The sequence below is a fragment of the Trypanosoma brucei genome, chromosome 10 (genome assembly GCF_000210295.1).
Source record: "Trypanosoma brucei gambiense DAL972 chromosome 10, complete sequence".
In the NCBI taxonomy this organism is placed as follows: Eukaryota; Euglenozoa; class Kinetoplastea; order Trypanosomatida; family Trypanosomatidae; genus Trypanosoma; species Trypanosoma brucei.
Window position 1 is genome coordinate 290099 of NC_026743.1, and position 22882 is coordinate 312980.

Below are 22882 nucleotides of genomic sequence, written 5' to 3' on the forward strand. Positions count from 1 at the left end.
ACAAATGCAATAGGGGTTCAACACGCAACAAATAACAACCAAAAAAAAAAAGGAAAGCACCCTCGACGATACCTCTCAAGCAATGAGTCACTCAGTGGAGGAACCGCATGGTGACAGCTGCAACATTTTTGACAAATCCCCTGCTCCTCCCTCGAGACAAGTATGACGTAGGCAACGAGAGTTCGAAGCAACGCTTATATCTTCGCTGTGGTTACCACTAATTCTGTTTCCGCCTATCATACTTAGCTCCTCTTTGTTGCACGCACTTGGAGAAACAACAGGGGGGCTTTTGGCCATATCCGCAACCACCTTGTCAGCAACACGAACACAACACGGGCTTCCAGCGCTATGGAAACTTTTTATTTCGCTTTCATCAATAGTCGCTGCTACCGCCTCGTCACCTGCACCTTCATGACTCCTACCGCCTTCCCTTCCCCCAATGAGGGGCAACAGTTCCCACGCCAACTTGAGCGCAGACGCGTAGAAGCCAACGCGGGAGGCAAGCCGCAATCCGTAGCAATCCACATGCGAAGGACCGGGTTGCAGACGGTATTCGAAACGGAGAGTGCACGACTTCTTGCTTGCTGGCTTTGATCCGCTTTCAACATTAGTAAGAGGAGCAGTTCCGCCCACCAGCACCACCATTCCGTCATCTCCTACGGGGATGCTACCACCGGCGCCGTCTTCGACAGCCACCACAAAGTGCACATTCTTTACCGCACCAGCAGTGCCCTCTTCAAGGCGCGTCAACCGGCTATAGTGCGTCGCAAATATTGTTCGGCAACGCTTCTCCACTAGAAACTCAACTGTCGCCCACGCAATGGCCATGCCTTCACGCGCCGCTGTACGGCGCCCCAGTTCATCCACGAGTACTACACTTTCCCTTGTGGCGTTCATGCAAAGATACGACAGTTCCCGCATCTCCCTTGCAAACGACGACGTGGCTGCGTCCTCCAAATCATCACAGAGCATATGTGCTATAATTCGGTCACACGGTTGGATGGCGGCTTCCCGTGCCGGGACAAAGCAGCCGCTCTGCGCAAGAGCAATCAACTGCCCAACCTGCCTCAACAACGTAGTTTTTCCGGATGCATTGGGGCCCGTCAGTAGCAGCACATTTGTCCGGTCACTCCATTGTACGGTATTGGCTGTGAAGAGTCCACCAGGGTGGCGCGCCTCAATAAAATAGGTGCCACTACTGTTGAAAGAAGTCCCTTGTCGCAGTACTGTTGGCCGCACACAGGCATTCAGACGCGAATACGTGGCAAAAGCGATTAGAAGATCCAACATGGCGACCCCATCACAAACCGCCTGCAACTTCCCAAGACGCTGTCGAAGGTACTCAATGAGGCGGTGCACAACCCCGTTTTGCGTATGGAGAATCTCAGCGACAACATCATCAGCACCACGGCGCAGTAGAAGCATCTCTTTTGTTGTGCATGTAACTCGTCTTCCCCGCACTTGGTGTTTGGTCACCGCAGCGCGCTGAGCGGCAGTGTTCAATGGCTCCGGTGTTTCAACATGTAAGACCGAGGAGCCGTAGAATGGCGGTCTCTGCTGTTGAGAGTCACCATGAAGATCACCCCCGACGTCAACATCCATCATGGCTCGACCACTGTGATAAAGTGCGTAGTGTTTGCCACCAGAATATTTCTGTAGGAAGATTGAATCGGGTGCATTACGCTCATGCCGCGAGTCGTAACACAAATGGTACCCACGAACGCCGTCGTACACGACGCGAAGCGACCCAACCCCGTACTGCTGCTTCAAACTCTCAGCGTGAGCAAACATCGACTCAATGGTTTGACTGTATTGGTGTCGGGCGGCATCAAGAGTGCCGTTGATATTTGATTTTACCGCGAAGCATTGTTGGACTTGTAACACCGCACCACCAGTGCGTCGTGGCCGCCGCCCTACGCTCGCACCGTCCCCACCTGTAACATGAACAACACTTTCATCGAGATAGTGGGCGATCTCCGCGCATATTTCTTCCATGTGACATGTAGTCAGAGTCTGGAGTAGTTTACGCAACAACATGGGAGGTTTACGGTGACCCTCGGAGGTACTGCATAAGGAGCTTCGTGGCGGAACGGGCCAGTGAAAATTTTCTTTTTCCATCACCCCTTCCCTTTCGTGGAGTTCCACTTGGCTTTCATAGCTGCAGTCAACACCGTCAGAGCTGAGATTAGAGTGGTCCCCCACGTCGTCACACTCCTCGCTTTCTGGTGCATTGCCCGTTCCGCCTTTACTGAGCAACCCGCGCAACGTGTACAGTAGTTGGGTTGTGGCACGAAGAAATTGCCACAGCGTCACGACTGCATCGATACAACGCTGCATTGTTTTGAGAGTTGCTAACTTAGGTGTGTGTGAAAAATTTGATATGACGCGCTCCAAATCATCACCGGTCAGTAACCGCAGTGAGCGTCGTATGGCGGCGAGGGCTTCGTTGTCTCTGCAGAGCCACTCCACCGCATCATAGCGCAACTCGATGCTCGTGGGATCACGCAGTGGTTGCAGTACGGTGGAGCGGAGTAAACGGCGGCCAACAGCCGTTATTGTGTAGTTAATAGCAGTTGCAAGTGGTACAAAGAGTGCGTCTTTTTTCAACTCACGTGACGAACGGAAGAGTGTTTTGCGCACCGGTGGCTTTCTGTTACCGGTCTTTCCACTCTCCTCAGTTGTCTCCTTGTCTAACTTCTGGTTGGGGAACTTGGCAAGATGGTCGGTTCCGGTTGCAATGATGTTTAGCGCCCGCGCTGAGAGCCTTGACACTTCCATGTAGTTCTCCAGAGCCAAGTACTTCACACGCACCGTGTGAGGAAGCAGGGTGTAGTTGTATGTCATTTCCAAGAACTCAACGAGTGCGTTGGCGGCGGCAAGGCAGAGGTAGCGGTCGGTATTGCTCACCTCGAGGGCCGCCTCATCCGTAGACATGAGTTCCAACAGCCGATGGGCTCCTTGCGCCTCATCAAACGAGCGCCGCTGCACGCCCGTGATTGTTGTGTCGTTGAAATGCCTCAGAAGTGTCTGTACAAAATTGCTTCCAACAACCGTCTCAGGGACAAGCAGCTCGGCGGGACCACGAGAAAAGATGAAGGACAACGTTTTCGCGTACGTCACGCTGTCGCCATACTGCGTGATGATAATGGTCAGTGAGGGCAATTGGCAAATCGCAGCCCCAACCTCGCCGGCACGGTTGTCGATTAGTGCCATAATGCAATCACCACACCCCTGACTCGTGCCGGTACGTCTCGCTGTTGAGAGAGTTAAAGTGCCGGCTGCTGTTCTGGTAAAAGTTTGCGCGCTGGATCCGCGACCCACGCCCCGCAAACGTTTTGTCTGCTGCGCTGTTGGTGTCAACACATTAAAGAGGTTGGCCGCAGCTGGCGCAGACGCATCTGTGAAGAAGTTGCCCCTCGAGTGCGGGTCTTCCAAAGGCATTGATAGAGCAGACACGTCCTCATTGGTTGGATACGCACCGTTGGCACTGAACATTTGCCTACTGTCGTCAGTCATTGAAGTGATGGGGACGGAGTAGCGCACTCCAAGCTTGTACTGCAAGGGAATCGGGAAATTGTTGCGCATCCCACCCTGCTCTGCATCTGCGGTTGCAAAAGGGCTGGTCTTCGCGCTTTTCGCTCCGGCCTCTTCTTTGTTGAAAACACGCGCGCGCGAATACGCTATATTTGTCTAACTGCGGTGTCCGAATAAAAAAACAAGAAGGGAAACGAAACATTAGTACGAACTGGTTACGGCGAACAGTTGCCGCAGCATACATCCCATAAACAATAACTTCTTCCCATATACGCCAGTTCCCTACTTTTGTGCTTGCAGCAATTCCCCAGACCCTTGTTGTAAACGCGTTCAGTGTCTCGGAATGGGAAGAAGCTAAAAGCAGAAGGAAATTGAGTACAAGTAAATATTGTAACTAGTTAAAAAGGTAAGAAATGAAAAAGATAATCAAGGCGGGGTTTGAAGAGTAGTCAAGTGAAGACCAGCCGGCTGAACTCATACGATCAACCATCTTCCCCGACACATCATTCTCGCGTGCCCTTTGTTTTTTCATTTACTACTATGCCTTCTTCGATACGTCGTCCTTCGTTGTAATGTTTGTGGTGTCCTTCAAGTAGTCCTTCTCTGCCTCAAAGAGCGGGCCGAGCTGCGTGGCGCCACCCAAAAGCGTTAATACAGTGTACAATCCGAATGTCCTTCGGTCTGCCTTGCAGCGAATGCAAATCCCTGCTGCAAGCCCTGCTTCCCCACAATGTATTACGAACGCTAGCACAGCCACAAGTTGAATCACTTTCATCTCGCGAAACATAAATAGCCCAACGCGAAACAAACTTCGCATCAAGCGGTCCTCAAACAATAACTGCAGCTTCGAAAGGGATGAAGTATTGTTGTCACCGAGGCCCGAGGGTACAACAAGGTCAGTTCCCTCTTCGTTGACGGTCGTCCCAAACGCAAGGTAGTTTAACAGAAGAAAACATATTAATGTGGGGACGAACGTAGCCCACGGTCTGCGGTATGACAAGCCCTTCGCAACACCGGGTTTATGTGCTTTCTTTATTGTTTCCTTTTTTCTCATTCCCATTTGGGCTGTTCGACTAATTCGAGTAGAAGGGTCATAAGGAAAGATAGCACTCCGTGGTAAACCATCACCTCGTACGGTCGCTTTTTTTTTTTCTTTTTGCTGTTTCTATCACACGTCTTCTCTCACTGCAGTCAAACACGGGTCCGCACAACAATGATGCCCAGTAGTGTCAGAAAGGGAAAACACTCCAGTGGTAAAAGTCGGAGACAATAAACTCGGATACCCGCAAACAATGACGATGAGGTGGTGGTAGTGGTGGGGCGAGGTAGGAAAGAATCACACAAAATATTAGCAATGAACCCTTGGCAGTGCAAATGTCCCCATATGGGTTTGCACAACACCGCAGTTCCTGGCAACACGCATCTCCATACTGCCGCGTTTACATCGATACTTCATGGTTTAAAGCAGCGCATCCACATACCCCCGGAGCCGCTTAGCGCCTCAACAAACGCTTTGCTCCACCCAACACGTTCCACACTACCGGTGGCACACCACCGTGCGCATCAATCGCCGCAAAGGCCACAGCTGTCATGGCAAATGTGGCTGTGCAGAGCAATGTGGACCAAACGTCCCTTCGCCTTTCCGCCTCGCTCTTTGAACTGTTGTAAACGTTCCGCAGCCGTCCCCCAACGGTCCAAAGAGTTGAAATGCCTTCGCAGCACATATCCCACTTTTCGCGCCACATGGCACTAAACCACTGCTTCTCCCAGTGGAAGCGAAATGTTGCTATTGTGAAGTAACCGATCTTGTGGGGAATACGATAGAAACGGCAAAAAAATGCGCAGGAAGTATAAGTAACACACAAAAAAAATCAAAAGAAAGGGGTTTGTTACACAAGAAGTTGACATAAACAAGGCTACATATTTTACCACACCGCATTCCGGCAGGTAGAAACAAACAAATATACAAAAAGAAACGAAAAATAGCTAAGCGAATCCCACGCGATAGTATGGGGGAAGAATAAACGCACGCATGTTTGCGAAAAAAAAAATGAACATTTTTCTCTCTTTTAAAAATAATCAAACAATACCAACGGAGCAACGACAAAAAACAAAAAAAAAATATTAGACGAACCAAAGACTCACTTTTTGTCACCTTCACCTCAAATGATCGCCAGGTGAGGCGCACACCTCCTTCCTCCCCCCCAAAAAAAAAATTCGGATGCGTCACGCCCCCACCCTTTTTTCTCTTCTTCCAAATAATCTCCACGTAAGTGAGCGTACAGGTTTTTTTAAATTGCAAACTTAAAGTACAGCACACAGCTTTATTTCAGCACACTACTAGCAGTACGGCATAGGGAGCGGTTCCAGTTTACAAGCCAGAAATATATATATATATGCGTTTACCGTTCTCAAGAGAAGTCGACGGGAGGGTCCCCGCAGAACATTCGTGTGGCGGCAACCAGCTCCCGCGTCGGCAGCGTTGCTTCGTCCACCACTTCTGATGCCAACATTTGCGTCAACCGCTGCAGGCGCCACTGAAGCCGCGAAAGGAACAGCTGACCCGCCTCTCGCTCCTCCGAGCAGAGGCACTCGGTTCTTGTGTTGATGTGCTGTAAAATACGCAGCGCAGCGACGGCGGCACGGTCGCCAATAGAGCCATTACCAGCACTCCGAAGAATTTCGAGGGCGAGTTGCCGCGCCACTGCGCAATAAATCCGCGGCACCGCGAGGCCCGGATAGGGCTCCAACGTGTAGGACATGGCGTCAATAATATCGTAGCGACTCGGTACGTCTGCAGCGGTGCGTACGAGGGAGTACTGCCAAGTTGGGTTGGAGGTTGCCCGGTCTGTGAGCGTAGCAGGTTCGATAAGGCCCTTCAAGACGCGTACGGCACTCAATATAGAAACAGACAACTCCACCGAAGTGCCTTTGGATGTGTGGCTCTTTGCAACCGAGTCCTGCAATGCAGCGCCACCGCGACACGGCAGCCGCTCCTGACTTACCCCCAAATTTGGTGGGACCAGCAAAATAGTCTCCGTCACACTACGCTCAAGGTAAACCAAATGCTCAATGGCCTTCATGTACTCACAGCGAAGTTCTGAAGAAACACCACGAGCGGCAGCAACACCTCCCAACTTCTCACAGTCGCGCTGTGCGATCTTTTTGCATCGAACAATAGTCGATGAAAGAACAAGTAGATGCGCGAGCCGATCATCGCAATGGCCAACGACATTACCGCTTGGCCAAAGTGACGCGGCTAATCCTAGGGCAACGTCGTTCTCGAGCCTTGCGGCGATACTTGGAAACAACGAACCCTTTCTTCTGAAAGCAGAGGGCAACTGAGGTCTGGCTACCTTGTTATTGCAGTACGGCTCAACCCTGCAGTAGTTAGCACTCAGCAGTTTGGGCTGGCAGTAGCATTCCTTTCGATCCTGTCTTGTGCTGCCTCCCCAAGTGTTCAGCAGTTCGCTGCTGAGGGCTATAGGTTGATTCTCGGTGCGCCTCAGCATTTGTAGAGGTGATGCATACTGCTTAGGAAACATGCGATCACACGGATCTGTTGCTATGGGCTCAGCACCACAGTGTTTTAACTCTCGTTGAATGTGAATGGCCTCCACTAACAAATATTGGTTCTCTTCCTCATAGCCACTGATAAGACTTTGACAGACAGCTGGCATACACACCCTTTTCCTCCTAGTCTTAGAAAGGTACCACAAAAATCGCGTGTATAAGCATCATTGCACAAACGCAAATAAGAAAAAGAGACACGTTATACGCACAGAAAAGGTCACAGCAACAACAACAATCGATGGGATTCCCACAAAAAAAAAAAAAGACGTGTGTACACACTTCTGGGATGCGAGAGGTGCATAATGAGCTTTTCTCTCGATAACTTGTCCCCAGTGTACGCCGTGCGCTTCCCAACCCCGACCTTTCACCTCACCCCAAAAGACCTTCTGCCACAAGAATCGTCCGGAATTCAGCGAAAATGCACTGCAGTTCGGCACTCGATGTTGCACCAGTGATCATCACGCTCAACCCCTGCCGCAACGCCGCCCTCAAAGCGCCCTGCTCCTTGTACTGGGCGTATGTCTCCGTTGTGTCTCCAATAACCTCCCGCAGTGCACCACACAGCGCACGGGCCACCACAGGTGTGAGGTCCGCTGTGGCGTATCGCCCCGCAGTAAGGCACGACGGGGGGACTCGCGCGAGGGCTGAAGCGGCTTGCGTACGGACCTTGAAAATGCGATCACTACATACCACAGTGCACAGCCGTTCAACAGCAGAAGTCGCTCCTTTTGGCTCCGCATCGAAAACCACCTCCCGCGCGAGACCGAACCCAAGAGCGCATGAAGCATTCCATCTTAATTTGGCATCACAGCCGAAAGGGTTTAAAAATCGTAGAAGAGTGTCAAAGAATGCCTCCGCGACAACCTGTTGCTGCTCCTCACACTCCGCCCTCGCCTCGGCGATTAGTTCCTCGAAGGTAAGACACCCCAAGAGGTGACTCATTATGCGAATGCCATGCCCCATTATGGCAGCGTCGTCATACTGCTCGGCAGCATGCAGAGCAACCTCACAGAGTAGCTGAATGTGGCGTGGAGACTGCCTAAGGGGGTTCTCATGAGCGGCAGCGCTTTCTACGCCGTCACCACCATCGCCCTCCGCTGAATTCTCAATCAATCGTGAGGTGATGTTTGAGAGAGCGAAAGCCGCCTTCCCTCGGACGGTGGAGCAAGGGTCATTGAAGAGACAGGAGACTGCAAGGTCGACGAAGTCCAGTGTCTTGCTGTCGAGGGCAGTGTACTTCCACGCCCACACGCCAATAGTTGTGAAGGCCTCCGCTCTGCCGCTGCTCTCCGTTGCAGATGTCGCGGCGACAACCTTTTCGATAATCTCCTGGCGAGCACTGTCGGAAAGGGAGAGCAAATACTCATCCCCCACTTGAGCAAGGCAACGTAAAGCAGCCCGGCGGGCCTCGATGTGCCGAGAATCCCTAACTGCCATTCGTAGCACCGGAAGGACAAGCTCCGCCACGATTTGTTCCTTCTGCAACTGCGTTGCCCGGTGGGAGGCATAGTTGGGTCGAAGCGCGGGGTCCGCCGACTGTCCATCGAAGGGTTGCCAGACATAACCCATGAAATGCACCCACCCCCGCAGACACTCACCAAGAGTTGCATCAGCAGCTCCTCCCGCAGGGCATGTGGTCCCCTCTAACCCCGTACTCAATCGTAGAACGGCACGGGAAGCTGTGATAAGTTGTGAGAAGTGGGCCCCCACGGTAGCAGGATGCAAGCGGGAGAGTTGCACAACACACCTCCAAACCTCCACGCGTGCCGCGGCATGCGTTAAAAGTGAATCAACCAGTGCCCTGAAACCGTCACAACGTGGCTCGTTTCGACTGAAGGGCTCGAGATTTTTTGCTTCTACTTTAACGTTTTCTTCGTCCCACAAGAGGCAGCCGTGCACCACACTAATAAGAGACTCGGATTTTAACACTTCACAAAGGAAGGCCGTTGCCGCCTTAAACCTACCGCTGTCACATGTGACAAGGCACTCGCGGAGCACATTCATGCGCAAGACACTGCCCACCATCTCACGGCACTGTGGGCACCGATTGTACGGCGTGACTGCGACGAGTACGGAAAAAACAGAAAAGTGAATGCCAGTGCGGTGATTTTGCACATTAACCGCTTTGGAACAGACACCTTGCATTAGCTCAGGGGTATCTGGCGTCTGCGTTGCCCACAGTAGTGCATAATGTATAGAAGCTAAAACCCGACCACTCAGTGACGCCAAAGACAGGAAAGACTGCCGTTTCTGTTGTGGCTCTTCTGCATATGTGAAATTGGTGCTCAGCTTGCGGAGCAAGGCGGAGAGCAGGGCAGCCGCCGCCGCTCGAATTCGTTCCTCTCTATGCCACAACAATGGAGTGAGCAGCGGGTGTGAAACCCGGGCATCTCTCGCATCCACTTCAGGAAACAACACAGGTAAGTATCGAGTAACGTTAAAGGGCGAATTGCGGAACCGCATCAGCGCAGCCACAAGCATATAAAAAGCCGACATACGCACCATGTGGCAGAGTTCGTCAGAAGCACACTCTCCGCTACCGTCGCCACCCTGAGTAGCATGAGCGTCAACCATTCCTTTGTTAATGTTACTGACGGAAGCATAAACCACCGCTTCCACCCCTACACCAAATATTTTTTCGGCCATCTGCCCATCTTCAATTAGGTGAGAACTGCTAGTAGATTTGCTGTCACTGCCATTCACATTCCTCCGCACTGGTCGATGCTGCCTCGACGCATCCTGGCGGTTGGCAGCTAGTAACGAGAAGTCGAAAGTGTTCTCCGACACCGGTACGGCTGCCCAACAGTACCATGTGATCACCTGCGCAAGAGTATTTATTCGTTGCATATGTTCTGACTCAGTTAGGGAGTGGACGTGGCCTCTTCCGTCACCACCGCATTTTCTATTTTCGTGCAGTAGCCTCCCTAACATCGCGGTAGCCGCGGTTATCAGCGAGTCTTCCGGAATAGCTGGTCCCCTTGCATGAGGAGAGTACGAGCCATTTCGCGTTAAGTCATGTCTTTCCGATCCAGCTGCTTTTCCCCATCCCCGGCGATGGGATCCTTCCTCACCAAGTCCTGTTATTTCCACAGCGGCAGAAACCACCTCATCAGCACTGGAACGCAGCGCGGTGTAAAATACCCAAAGGTGATGCTTCACGACTCCACTGCACTCTGCCGCTGTGGCAGGGGAGGCTGTCTGCATTTCGATCGTTGCCTCAATAGTCTACTCGATAGATCGACGCCACTTTCCTGTCCTTCCTTTTACCTCTTTAGGTCCACTTGATACTCTATTGAAGCTTTTCCCCACTTGAAGCAAAGTCCAGGGACCTCGTACGAGGGTGGCAGTGAGCGAACCATTCAAATAAAAAGAAAAGAGGAAGGGAAAACAAATGCGCCCCAAACAACGTATGGACAAACTACAGTGAGATCGCCAGAGGCACACACGCAACACTTACACCACAAGACGGCAAAGAGGAACTTGATTACACGTCCAAGTGTGCGTCCGTATGTTACCAGTAATGATTCGACCGTATTAAGTCAGGTATTTCCACCAAGGAAGTTCGTTACAGCATGGATAAAGGCAATGGACCCTAACAGTGCACCCAACCTTACAGCGTCTAATCGTAACTACACCACGGGAAAGAGAAAGAAGAAACGGCCTGTAAATACTACGACAGGCGAGAGGCGCCAATGCCCTTCTTTCTTATCTTCAGCGTGCGTTTGTCCTCCGGATGATCATCTGAGGTCAAAGAATCGGGGACTACTGCACCAGTTCCATTCCTTGTTGCAGTGCTATGCAGACGTAGTTTCTGTGGTTTCATTTGTATTTCTTCCCCCCAAGACTCCTCATCGTCCTCACGCACAGACGGCGACGATTGTGAACCCCACACTTTCTGTGGGAATGGGGACGCTTTCGACGCTGCTGGCATGGAGTTTTCCATCCCCCCCTTTGTGGTGGATTCCAATTGAATGACACTACTGCTACCACTGCTCCCCCAACCTTGTGTATCCAACGCCGCGTTACTGCCCTTTACCCCATTTCCGGCCCCGTTTGTATTGTTGTTAACAACCCCAGCAGGGGGAATGACATTACCTTCATTCGCTGTACTTGACGATATTTCCCTGTGGTTCGCATCTAAGCGGGAAACGGCGGCATGTATGACGTCCAAGGCCACTGCTCGCACCTCTGCCACTTTATCCATGGAAAGCGGGGAAACACCTGGAATCACCAACTCTGCGATATCTTGCGCGGTGAAGTGCTTCAATGTTGTGTGAAAAGAACGAAGGGCCGCGGTACGGCTGGGAGCAAAAGGATCCTTCAACATCCTACCAAACCTTTGGGCGAACAGTTTTGACCTATACTCCGCTGGAATGGTGTCAGCAATCAAACAAAGGGCGATGGTGGCATTCGTGCGAATAGGGCCCTCAGAGTCCTGCTGCAACTGGGCAATATACTTTGGAACATCATTTACGATCCTTTTTTCCGTCAGCAAAGGCGCAATAGGAACGAGGGCCCTAGCACTGTGCTCTCGAATAGCCGCTATCGGACTCTCAAAACCTGAAGCATATTCGCTCCACACCTCACCATCGACGACGGCAGGCGGCATTTGCGGAAGCAGCTCTGCTGCGTGTTGAAGGATCCGCAACCTAACCATTCTCTCCTTAGAGCGAAACAAAGCTACAATAACCGGGGAGACATGAGTCGCATATTCCTCCGGTGACGGCATCCGAGCCGCTATCTTCACCACCGTATCCACGACACCAGGTAATATCCCGAAAGTAAAGGAAGCCCGAAGTTTCTGGAGCACCAGGTGCTTACAAGCATCCCTGGGAAATGTGTGGACGACGTTCGCGAGGTGTTCCATGAACCGCTCTCGCTCCGCAGCATCCTTTAGGGAATAGTCATCTAGCATTTGCATAGATTGGACGTAGTCACTTGAGATGATGAAATCGCTTGTTCGCAGGAATCGATCTACATCATGTCTCATTTTCGGATTAACTGCGCAAAGCCCGCTGAAGCCACTTTGCAGAGTCCGTGGAAGTGTTCGACAGCTACGCAGATCTTCTGTACTACAAGACTGTGACAACTTGCCTGAGGTCTGATCGTTCACTCCCAGAACTTCGTATATGAGACAGGCCAATCCCCACGAATCGATAGCGCACGTTTTCCCACCGCTCTCATAGTTCGTGTGCTGCGTTTCTGGCGGACGGCGGTACGCCGGAAGTAACGAACAATATGAAAGATATGAACTTCCAACGTCATCAAAACCGCTAACAAGCTCAAGACCAAAGAGCCTCCACTCGCCGGTCGAGATAACAAACACGGAGTCACGCCCTACGTTTCCGTGAATCAACTTATTCTTGTGAAGTGCACTCACGGCGGATCCAACGGCCTTCAGCCCCAATGCAACAATGTCATTAAAGGCTTCACCCTCATCATCGTCATCACCAGACGTGGCTAAGGGACTCCCCATTTGTCCACATTTCATTTTACTCAGTGGTTCACAAGGCTCGGTGGCAAGATACACCGTGTCTCGGTGTTCAGCAGCCCCATAGCAACGCAATATACCAGGAAGAAGCAAGCTCTTAGCCCTCTTCATTGCGTGGCGTACTAACTCCCTTTTCCGTGGCTCCATATCTGCCAAATTCACGGAAAATATTGTGACGGATCGCTTGCTTTCATCACATTCACCCTGCCGCATGGTCCATGTGATGGTCGGAGTGTCAGCAGTAGTGGTGCTGGAACCACTGCACGGAGTGTAGGGGAATCCTGGTATGGATTCCGTGAAACCAATCGCCCTCAGGAGGAAGGCCATATATATTTTTTTTTTGAGAAGGGTAATGTTTCTCCGCTTTTCCACGGAGCCGCTTTTCTAATATTTAAAGTACTACAGCAAAAATAACAGCAAACCTTCTTAACCACCTTCAGTTAACGGGGAAAAAGTGAATAAGAAGCTCAATAGAAACTTTTAAGGGGATGTGGAAGTCACCGAGGAAAACGAGTTAAAAAATGTGAGTTCATCTGCCAACCTAATGGCAAGACAGGGAATGAAGCGTAAAGGAGTGGATGAGAAGTCGACTCACGGACGTGCGGTTCGACTGTAATCGGTAAACATATCATCTATAATACTTTTCTCTCTATGGAACTTTCTGTGCAGAGTTTTCCTCTCCGACTTTCTAGTTTGTCGGTTCCGCCTGCTGAGGCGATTTGGGGTTTCCACGGCTGTTGACACGCTTCTGCTGCAGAAGTTTTCTACTAATCGCCAGTTGTTCCTCCATAATGGCCGCCACATTTCTATACCTCATGACAAATGCCTTCTTTTCATTAAGCCTATTGAGGAGGGCGCTCAGAGCAGCATCGCCAGTTGACAGGGCTTTCCGAAGTTTCTCCATGGCACGCATCCTTTCAAAGGCTTCTTCACCTTTTCCCTTCCGCAATTTTTCTAGTTTCTCCTCATACTTTTTGATAGCCCGCTGGTGAGTCTCCGCGACATTTTTTTCGTTGTCCAGCATTCCAGGAATAGACGCTGGCCACACAAAACCCTCTTTCATAACAACTTCAACGTCTTCCCTACTCCCCTCGGGGGCCAGAGAGAGGCTCGTGTCCTGATTTGAATTAACGAAGCTATTCTCATGGCTACTGTCAGTAAGGTAACTACTATTGTTACTCCCACTACCGTACGCTATCTTATAAGTGCCGGCCGGAGCAACCACCTCAAGCGCATCCTCAGACTCCTTCAACGTCCATGATTCTTCATCCATCGACGCTTTCAGACACAACAACCGGTCCGCATTGGCGCACAGGCGCTGCCGTTGACCCGAGTAATAAGACAACGTCTCCAGCTCGCGCCATATGCACTCCCTAATAGACTGCATCTCTGCCCTTAATTCAGCGCTGATGACCCACCACCACGGCACCTCAAAACCGTCAGTACATTCTCCACCATTTTGCTTAGCAGCTGTCGCCGTTGCGCCTTCACATCCAGCAAGACCGCCATCCACACTTGAAGCGGGTGCGGTATCACTCTTTGCTTTGTATGCTACTAGACTTTGTTGTAACTGACTGACATACTGTTTCAGTGCCGCGGCGTCAAACTGATCTCCATGATTTTTCCCCTCATCTTCCCCCTCTTGCAGCTGCTGACTTCCACATGTCTCGTTCCGAGAGGTGCAGGCACCAACCAGGTTTTGACGGACAGCCTGTAACCGGTCAGTGACGCTGTTCAACCACTCAACTTCCATGTCGAGCTCCACAAACTGCCCACGCAGCTCCCCTACCGCCTCTTCAAACTTGTCACGGTAGTCCATATCTCCGTGACGGGACTGAGGCATCTTCCGGAGCTTTCCTCTTCGTCCGGTGGTCTCCTCAGGAAGCTTGCGGGCTGACAGGACACAAGCAGCGTCACGAAGTTCATTACCCGTGGTTGTTCTGTCACCTTTCCGGATTACCTCAGTCTCAGCGCCGCCACTTCCGTCAGGCATTTCCCGCTCACTCTCGTCTGGGAGACAACGCACTCGCGTAAATAAGACATTACATTCCGCGCCATCAGCGGTGTTCGCCACTTCTGATTCCCCTGAAACGTGGAAGTCCAGGCTGATACGATCGCACCCCGGCCGCTTGAGGTTTCCGTGATTCCTCACAGCTCTCTGTGCTGGTGGTTCAGCGTCAGTCACCACACTGCCTCCTTCCATGAAAAATTCGGGGCATCCATCGGTTTTCGTAACGCTCTCGTTTTCATTTTCAAGAGGGCAACCCACACTAACTCCGGAACTTTCACCGTTGCCAGCTTTTACATCTTTCTTTTTTACGGTGTAGGCTAATGGAAACAACCCCATACGTTCGCCAAGTTTCAAAACGGCCCAACCTCCAACCTGACGAACAACCTGCACCTCCTCTCCCGCCTTTGCCTGCAGGCAGAGATTGGCATACTTAGCTTCGGGTGGTGGGGTGTACGGAAAGGCCACAACCCGATTGGACAAGTTCATCCGCCTGATACTCAACCCTCCTCCACGAAAAAAAGGAATGCAAGTAAAGAGAACACCGACAAGAATTTAGGCTGCCGGTACCTTCCGCCACTTTTTCTGTTTCAGTGTTTCCCGGTTCTCCTTTTTTTTTCGTAGGGAGTAGCCCCTATGGATTCGAACCAATAACACCAGTGTGGTTTGTCCACGCGTACGCCCTTGCCTCATAACGTTGACAGGGGGGAAAAGGTAGGAAGCATATTATAAACTACAGGCACTGGGGGTTGCAAAGGAAACACGCAAGTTATGTGCAGGGTTTGAGTGAGGCATTGGCATTATGCTTTGGGGGCGGTGCTGCTGTCCGCCCATGTTGCACGTTATCCCGCCAGCACATACCCATTCTGCTGCCACACATTGCGAACAGAGACAACAATAATATATTACCATTACGCGAATCTTATACACCAAGCGCTTCGGTTACAATTACCACCTTCTCCCCTCTAGCGCAAATAATCGGTAGAACGTATAAAAGGATCATTTCGCTGGTGCCACTTTGTTATCCACCCGACTGTCCACTGGCCGTTCCTCCCCACATGCGCAGACCACCTTTTCCCGATAGTTTTGCCGCTGGCAATTGAAACAATACCAATCGCCTCGTGACCAAAAGGAGAGAACGTCCGAGCGGATGCCATCGGCTGCGGGAAGAAAGCACACTTGGCAGCGCGTGTCCTCACGTTTATTCACCTTGTGGCAGGCACATCGCCAGTACTGTCCGTCATTAACCGGCTGGTGGTGCCACTTCTGCCCGCAGCGTTCGCACTTGGCCGTTCCATGTGAAATACGAGCAAATTTTACACTTGCGTCCTTCGCAACGGAGGCGTCAGTGAAACTCCCACTGGTCCCCAGGTTGGTACCGCCATTGGGGCAGCTCTTGCTATTATTTTTGCAGCTGCGATCCAGAGCTACAACGTGTCGCGAGGATTTATTGACATGATTGCATGACTCACAGAACCAATTCGTCGCACTAGCAAAGTCCCAGACCCGCACAAGTTCTTCCAACGTCGACTGATGAGCGAATCGACGAGGGATGCGACATCGAGTACATGACACCAGTGAGGCGTTGCATACAACACCACACCCGCACAGCCACGCATCGCTGCGAGTAGATGCAGTTGCACCATGCAGCGGAACTCTGCAACGATTGCAGCGTTGTTCCGGAGCGAGTCGGGGGAAACAGTTGTGCAAACCGAAGGGACGCGCAACATGGATGCGGTCTGCAGGTTCGGAGCCGTACAACTGGGAGTTGCTCAGTTTCTGTTGCCCTCCACAATTCCAGCAGGACACAGAGAGGTCAAAGCGACCAGTCTCGCAGTTCCTGCAAATAGACGACTGAAGGGCATTTGACTCGCTACATACAAAGCACCGCCACCGAGCGACTCGGTTACGTGTTACAATTACGGAGCCTACAGGGGAACGCTGTATCTCGTCCGCTACGCGTTCATGCTGGGCAACGTGAAGTTCTGTCTGCGCCTCCCGTGCTAGATTACAGCAGCGACACACCGCATCCCTTTCGAAGTTGAACTCGTGACAACGACTACAGAACCATGTAGTGGGATTGCCGCGCCAGCGAGCCACCGCCGTCGCCGCGTCATGACGCACGGTGTGACAAGAGTCACAAACAGATCGAGAGCGATATGGCATACAATGCAAACACGAACCACATACCCAACCACCCGCTTCAAGAGCACCAGCACCTTCTTCGGTTGTTGACTCTACGCGACGAACTTCAGATTTCTGCTCTTCAGTCAACCGCTGGGGCTGGAGACAAGAAAGGTGCGTAGTAGAGGAAACTGATGGCAGGTTACCGGAGTCTTCGTCGATGCCTGTTAGAACCGCTGCTTGCTGCTCGTGAGCCCGACGAATATCGTGGCCGCCCATTGGTGCGCGTGTGTTGAACTCAATTTCGTCCACAGGCCATGGTGGTAAATCGTCCGCAGGGGTAATTTCTCCCTTTCCATCCGTACGAGAAGTTAGACCTTCTGTTTTTCGCCAAATGCCTTCCCGACTAAGATGCAAGGGCGGTGGGGGCTTTATGCCTAAGACCTGCCGGTATCGAAGCAGAGGGAATACGTTGGACGCGATATTAAGCCATCGCCGCATGTGACCACCTCACCTCTACCTCCCTGTTCTTTCTCTGTCAGGTTCACCTAACCTAACTTAGTGCTAGGATTCCGACACGAATTAACGCTCGACATTGTTCAAGTGATGACAACAGAAATAAAGTAAGGGATAAGGGGGGGGGAATAGACGTACAATGCGAATAGGTGCCAAGATCTATAAAAAAAAAAGCCGATGACGAATAAAAATCAGGTAGATGAAGCCATGGTAACGGAAGAAAAAGTAGTCACTTCAGATCATGAACGGTAAACCGTCCCTGAAGCAGTTTAGTCCTCTCCACTTTTATGACGCTCACTGTCATATCACTCTTAATTCCGTCCCTCGCTTTACCCTTTTCCTTCTTTACGAAGCATATCCCTCCAAAAGACGCCAATGTCATCACGTGAGTAGACACATGGTTGAAGAAATTGCAGCTCTGTTTGTATCTGTAAAAGAATTAAGAAAGAGGTGTATGTGTGCTGGGAGTGTAAAATGAGGGTTTAAACTCTATGCGATGGGGTCCTGTTACGAGACCCCTGGTGAGTTAGAACTCAAAAGAAGACAGAGAAGCAAGTCTAAAATATGCGAAGGTAAACACCTAGCTTCGTGGGAACGGGTAAAAAAACAACAACAACAACCGAAAACACATCATTCGCGCACTCACCTCCCCTAATAACCTTTGCCTCTCCCTAAGCAAACTACACCACCCAATGGCACTTCTATACCGTCCACCAAAACCGGTGTCACTCCACGATGGAAAAATGAACCAAAGCTAACGAAAATGTGTCTATGTATCTATGCAAACATGTGGTCGCTCTTATGTTGCTGAATAAATTGGTCTGCGATGATGCGGCACCTCAATTGGCTGATTACCTGCAGCCGATCGGTCCACTTGATAAATTCGCTCCGCGAAAAGATGAATAGGGTAAGAAAAACAGAAAAGAGGAACGAAAAGAAGCAACTCCCTAAAATGTACGCTGGTATATGGATATACACGGATATATTCTCTAATCTTATTCTATAGTTGCACGGAGACCTTTTGCAGCATGTGCCGATGCTACGCTGCAATGAGGATTACCTTTCTTCAATTGTATTTTGCATCACGAAACCCTAGTGACAAATCGGCTGTCGTCTGTGCAGTGGACCAATTCCTCTTCATCGATCCAGTGTTTGGTAGCCGGATACTTCGAGTCACGTGGCGGTGAATACGAGAGCCTACGCGGCAGCAGTGACGTGTTGGGCGTACCGTCTGTGAGTGGAGTCCTGTTTTGCCATATTTGACTCCATGGTGAAGCGCTGCCACTCTGTGCCTCCTTTTCGTCCACCCTGAGCTCGTTATCCTCCCTCATTTTGGGGGACGTGAGGGGAATGGGATTTTTAATGCGAGTGAAAGCCTTGTACTTTCTCTGCTGTTGCTGTCTTCGTTCATCCTGCTTTTGCACCATATCCCGCAACATATTCAACAAGTCGTTCGTTGTACGGCCTTGAGGGTTGCTGCTAGCAGTCGATTCCGGCATGGGCCACTGCCTCGCCACGTTGACAGCGTCCGCACCGTCCGGAGAGTCACGGAGCGTTTTGTTGCTCATGTCTCCCCCGTTTGTGTCTTCTGCAGTTAAATAATCCCTTTGCGATGGTTGGCGATGCAGGACCGAGGGGTCACTTACTCTTATCCTCGGCTTGTCATCCGTAACAACGCTGTAAGCACTCGCGTCCGACTCATCCTCAGGAGTTAGGTCAGATACCTCCACATGAACCGTTTTCCCTTGATCCGGCTTGTCAGTTAGCGGGGTAGACAAACGAGGAACCCGCGGGTCTACAGAATCGTGGAGTGGAACGGGAGGTGACAGCCTTCGCCTTTCCTTCTGTCTTTGTTGCTCCATCACGTGGGACAAGAAGGCAGCGCTGACAGTTTCATCCATCACACATGAAGCAACGGCACCAACGGATGCTGAAAGCGTGGAACAGTTAATGAAATCAACAGTGTCTACTGCGGTGTCACCCGCTCCCGGATCCATCATAGATAAATGAGGGGTGAATGTTTCGGCACTATCCACATACTCTCGCCGATCCCTCTGTTGTCCTGACTCTTGTTGCAACTGCCGGTGTTGCTGCATGGGAGGGTCATGTTCCACCCCTCGGGCTTCATCTTTCATGCAGCCTGCTGTGTCCAAACCATCGGTACCATCACCCGACACGGGTTTACCTCCAGAAGGGCAATTCTGGGGGCCGTATTTGCAGTCGTGGTTTGTGGTTGCATCCCCTGCGGATATTTCACCAGCAGCGGACGTGCCCGTGAGTGAACACGGGTCAATTCGCCGAGTTTGTGTGACCTCGACATGGACAGGAGTGGCGATAGACAAGCTGCTCTCGCTTCCGGGTTGCAACTCCCTCCTGCTCGTTCGGCTGCAACATTTAGAGCGTTGAGGAGGAGGGGAAGACGAGTGGACCATGCTGCACGGTGCCGATACGGAAAGGGAAAATCTTCCCTGCGGCCAGTGTAGTGCGCCAATATCACAGGTCTCGGTGCATCCGACACTATTAAGCGTATTACATTCCCCAGATACTTCCGCACTGATCTCCGTAGCCCCGTCATCCACAACCATGGAAATTTGGCTGATTTCTCGCGCTGGCGATAACATTCCTCCACTCATCGAAGAGCGCACGGATTCCGCAGACAAACTGGCTTCCACAGCTTCTCCCACAGCAGATGAGGAATCGTTTCCTCGGGGCTCCGACTTTTCGCTCGGTTGGGCGGGTAGGGTCTCAGAGGATCGACGAATGCTCAGCGGAACAGAGGTAAGAGAGAGATCGTCCGCCCTCTCTGGTGCCGCTTCCTTACCAGGGCATGAAGTGAATTTCTCACAGTCCACACCATCGGAACAATTGCCGTCATTTACTATCGCAGGCACGCGAGGCCCACTGCTAGACCGCCCTGCGGAGCCATTGTCTTCCCTGTCAGGTGCAGTTACCGTTTCTGCCGGTTTCTCTTTCTTCACCTGTTTGTCCTCGGCCACATCGCCTTCTCGAGAGCATTTGGTGCACGCGGCTCCCATCCTTCACTCTAGTGCGAATCAATAGTCTGATTACTGCTTGGGTAAGACAAAAAGAGTAAAAACAAGTAGAATTACGGAAACATTCACTCAGTCCACGTGAACTTACAGAAATAAAGGGAGGCATGCATTGACAAGCGAGTGAACAGCGGCCAAGGGGAAAACGGCACAAGCTTCCCCCATTGCACTTCGACTGCATCACCCCGAAGCGGAACTGACTACCTCATCCGCGCGAACAGTAGCCCCACACGCGCCTGTACGTATGTAGCTCAAAGAAGGGCTAATCCATTCAGCCACATCGTGAGGAATACTAGCACTCACTAGAAGTAACGGGGAGCGAAGGGAGAATGTATCGAACGCAATAGAGGAAGCACGAGAAAATGTTGTGTAATTTATCCTTCTAGGTACCACTCCACCCACAAACTCCTCCTGGCACCGCGACCCAATAACCCCACAAACCGCTCCCTTCCTGCCATCCGCTGATGGGACTTCACACCATGCAGAGGGGGACGCACAAAAGGTCTCGGTGGGCAGTGAAGCACCCATACACTGGTTTACCACACAACAGCAACGATAGATCCAAACATAAATTCTAGCAATGAAACTGGGTAAGAGGATGTGGCGTCTCGGCGTCACACAGCCGTCACCATTCTGGTACAGAGAAACGCCCAAACTGCAGGCTTCAACCAGGTGCGGCCACCGCTGCTATTACTTCTCTGCAGCAACAGTCACCAAGTGCCTGGAGGCAGGTACATCCATTTAGCAATGCACTCCGCAAAAACAGAGGTGGAAGACATTAGAGCCTCACGTCTCAGTTTCAATGAGAGATTTTCTCCTACAGGTATCATAGTAAGTTGGGTTATTAGCTGTGTAAGTAAGTCATCTGCATCCATTGTCTTGATGTGGAGGAGCTTACGCAGCGACCCCGCTTCCTCATTTTTTACGCTCGAACCCTTCGCACCTGCAACCTTCTCCCCGGCGGGTACACTAACGGCTCCTCTCACCAGCGTTGCCGCGTGAAGTAGCCGCTGTCCTACACACTCCACTTCCGCCAACATCAGCAACAGCGGCGCGACATATTTTCGCTCCAAACGCCGGCGGTGCCAATCGAAGGACCTCTCGGCCACATCTGTGGAGTTAACATCCTCATCAACGCACAACGTGGCACCAGGCGATAAGGGTGTGGAAGATGTAGAAGTAGAGGTTATCGACGACGACTGATAGGAGCAAAAACTTCCTTCAACACTAACCGCGTCCTCCTGCTGCCTAAAAGGGGGATCACAGCTGCGTGCTCGTCTCAGCCATACCTGACAACCCTTTAGGAGTTTCCACGGGCCACTCACCCCCCTCCTTGCAATAGGATGACGAAAATGCCGCATGGCACACGTGACGGCAACGACGCAAATGCAGCCAGCGGTGACATACCGATGAACCTTCCGACACCGCGAAATGCGTCCAAGAAACGCTAAGAAGTCGCTTAGCGCCCTTGACTGCCCCGGTAGAGCCATCCAACCGTTTCGCGCCAGCCATGAAGATCTCGTTGTTAGCGACTCACATACAGTGAAGCAGGAGGCGGACATCCTCCCACAGGTGGATACGAGTGGTGGATGAATGGTGGTGTCGGACTTTGCTGGTGTGCTCGACGCGCACCCGCACCGAACGTCGAACAAAACTCCGACGGGCAAATGGTCAGCAAACTGCTACTGTGGCAAAGATATTGTGCCTAGTTGGATCCCTTCGGCAAGTTGCTGGAGGAGGAGGAGGGAAGACCAGATCCACGACAGCGCCACGGGAAGATAAAACTACTTCCTCACGTAGAGGTGGCAATTATGGTAAATAATCCCGTGCAGCATGGCCAGCTCCTCAGAAACGCAAAAATAAATAAGAAAAGAAAAGAGATCGTCCCCTTAAATTTTCTCATAGCCGAACGCGCGACAAGAAAGGTCAATTGAATCGTTCCCTCTCTGACAGCGGTCGTGCTAAGCAGAGCGACGTTAGAATAAACCACAGGCTAAATTATTCGAAGGTTTCAACGACAAGTGCATCATACCACAATGAGTCCAACGCTTTTAAAACGACATACTGGCACCCACTGCGGCTGCAGGCCCACAGAAAACGGAGAGGCCACCAGTTGCCGTGGGGTCCAAGGAAACCGAAACTCCTTCACTTGAGATTTTATTTCTACGGGGTGTGGTGCACGTTGCAATGCGGCGTGAATGAACCACCTCACGGTCCAACATAAGGACATGAAGTTACCTCCAGCGGTCCCCATCGTTTCCCCAACCTGTATGTACTGATAAGATCACTTGCTGAGTCTCTCTCCTCTCGACCACATATCAACCTACAGCAGTGCAATGCACTAATCTCATAAACACGAAGAAAGACGATAAATATAAACGTTCTGTGAAGCTGGAGAGCTAGGACGCAACTCAGGTAGAATAGAACAACGAGACAATATACGGCCGAAGAGGTTACGTATGACGATCACTTGCACAAACGAGAGTTTGAACCAATGAACAACGTCTGACAAGCAATGCAGCAAGGATCCAAGGGGAGAAAACGAAACAAGAGGGTGCGTGGAAAACTTTCCTTAACCGAGTCACC

General features: G+C 51.3%; 11 protein-coding genes across 11 annotated transcripts; all 11 read right to left on the bottom strand.

Moving 5' to 3' along the window:
- Positions 1 to 87: 87 nt before the first annotated feature.
- TbgDal_X1470 (mismatch repair protein, putative) lies at positions 88 to 3585 on the bottom strand (the record flags this gene model as incomplete). The annotated part of the gene is made up of 1 exon (XM_011779030.1): positions 88 to 3585. The coding sequence occupies one exon, from the start codon at positions 3583 to 3585 to the stop codon at positions 88 to 90; it is 3498 nt and encodes a 1165-aa protein (XP_011777332.1).
- Positions 3586 to 4072: 487 nt separating this feature from the next.
- Positions 4073 to 4594, bottom strand: TbgDal_X1480 (hypothetical protein, conserved; the record flags this gene model as incomplete). The annotated part of the gene is made up of 1 exon (XM_011779031.1): positions 4073 to 4594. One exon carries the CDS (start codon positions 4592 to 4594, stop codon positions 4073 to 4075), a length of 522 nt encoding a protein of 173 aa, XP_011777333.1.
- Positions 4595 to 5027: 433 nt separating this feature from the next.
- On the bottom strand, positions 5028 to 5473 carry TbgDal_X1490 (T. brucei spp.-specific protein; the record flags this gene model as incomplete). The annotated part of the gene is given in 2 exon segments (XM_011779032.1): positions 5028 to 5405; positions 5405 to 5473. Coding segments are annotated over 2 exon segments (447 nt in total).
- Positions 5474 to 5945: 472 nt separating this feature from the next.
- On the bottom strand, positions 5946 to 7214 carry TbgDal_X1500 (hypothetical protein, conserved; the record flags this gene model as incomplete). Its single annotated transcript, XM_011779033.1, has 1 exon — positions 5946 to 7214. One exon carries the CDS (start codon positions 7212 to 7214, stop codon positions 5946 to 5948), a length of 1269 nt encoding a protein of 422 aa, XP_011777335.1.
- A 262-nt stretch (positions 7215 to 7476) lies between these two features.
- TbgDal_X1510 (hypothetical protein, conserved) lies at positions 7477 to 10311 on the bottom strand (the record flags this gene model as incomplete). Its single annotated transcript, XM_011779034.1, has 1 exon — positions 7477 to 10311. One exon carries the CDS (start codon positions 10309 to 10311, stop codon positions 7477 to 7479), a length of 2835 nt encoding a protein of 944 aa, XP_011777336.1.
- A 466-nt stretch (positions 10312 to 10777) lies between these two features.
- Positions 10778 to 12925, bottom strand: TbgDal_X1520 (hypothetical protein, conserved; the record flags this gene model as incomplete). The annotated part of the gene is made up of 1 exon (XM_011779035.1): positions 10778 to 12925. One exon carries the CDS (start codon positions 12923 to 12925, stop codon positions 10778 to 10780), a length of 2148 nt encoding a protein of 715 aa, XP_011777337.1.
- Positions 12926 to 13286: 361 nt separating this feature from the next.
- Positions 13287 to 15095, bottom strand: TbgDal_X1530 (hypothetical protein, conserved; the record flags this gene model as incomplete). The annotated part of the gene is made up of 1 exon (XM_011779036.1): positions 13287 to 15095. One exon carries the CDS (start codon positions 15093 to 15095, stop codon positions 13287 to 13289), a length of 1809 nt encoding a protein of 602 aa, XP_011777338.1.
- Positions 15096 to 15605: 510 nt separating this feature from the next.
- On the bottom strand, positions 15606 to 17231 carry TbgDal_X1540 (hypothetical protein, conserved; the record flags this gene model as incomplete). Its single annotated transcript, XM_011779037.1, has 1 exon — positions 15606 to 17231. One exon carries the CDS (start codon positions 17229 to 17231, stop codon positions 15606 to 15608), a length of 1626 nt encoding a protein of 541 aa, XP_011777339.1.
- Positions 17232 to 18328: 1097 nt separating this feature from the next.
- Positions 18329 to 20281, bottom strand: TbgDal_X1550 (hypothetical protein, conserved; the record flags this gene model as incomplete). Its single annotated transcript, XM_011779038.1, has 1 exon — positions 18329 to 20281. The coding sequence occupies one exon, from the start codon at positions 20279 to 20281 to the stop codon at positions 18329 to 18331; it is 1953 nt and encodes a 650-aa protein (XP_011777340.1).
- A 195-nt stretch (positions 20282 to 20476) lies between these two features.
- Positions 20477 to 20824, bottom strand: TbgDal_X1560 (hypothetical protein, unlikely; the record flags this gene model as incomplete). The annotated part of the gene is made up of 1 exon (XM_011779039.1): positions 20477 to 20824. The coding sequence occupies one exon, from the start codon at positions 20822 to 20824 to the stop codon at positions 20477 to 20479; it is 348 nt and encodes a 115-aa protein (XP_011777341.1).
- Positions 20825 to 21006: 182 nt separating this feature from the next.
- Positions 21007 to 21858, bottom strand: TbgDal_X1570 (hypothetical protein, conserved; the record flags this gene model as incomplete). Its single annotated transcript, XM_011779040.1, has 1 exon — positions 21007 to 21858. One exon carries the CDS (start codon positions 21856 to 21858, stop codon positions 21007 to 21009), a length of 852 nt encoding a protein of 283 aa, XP_011777342.1.
- Positions 21859 to 22882: the final 1024 nt, after the last annotated feature.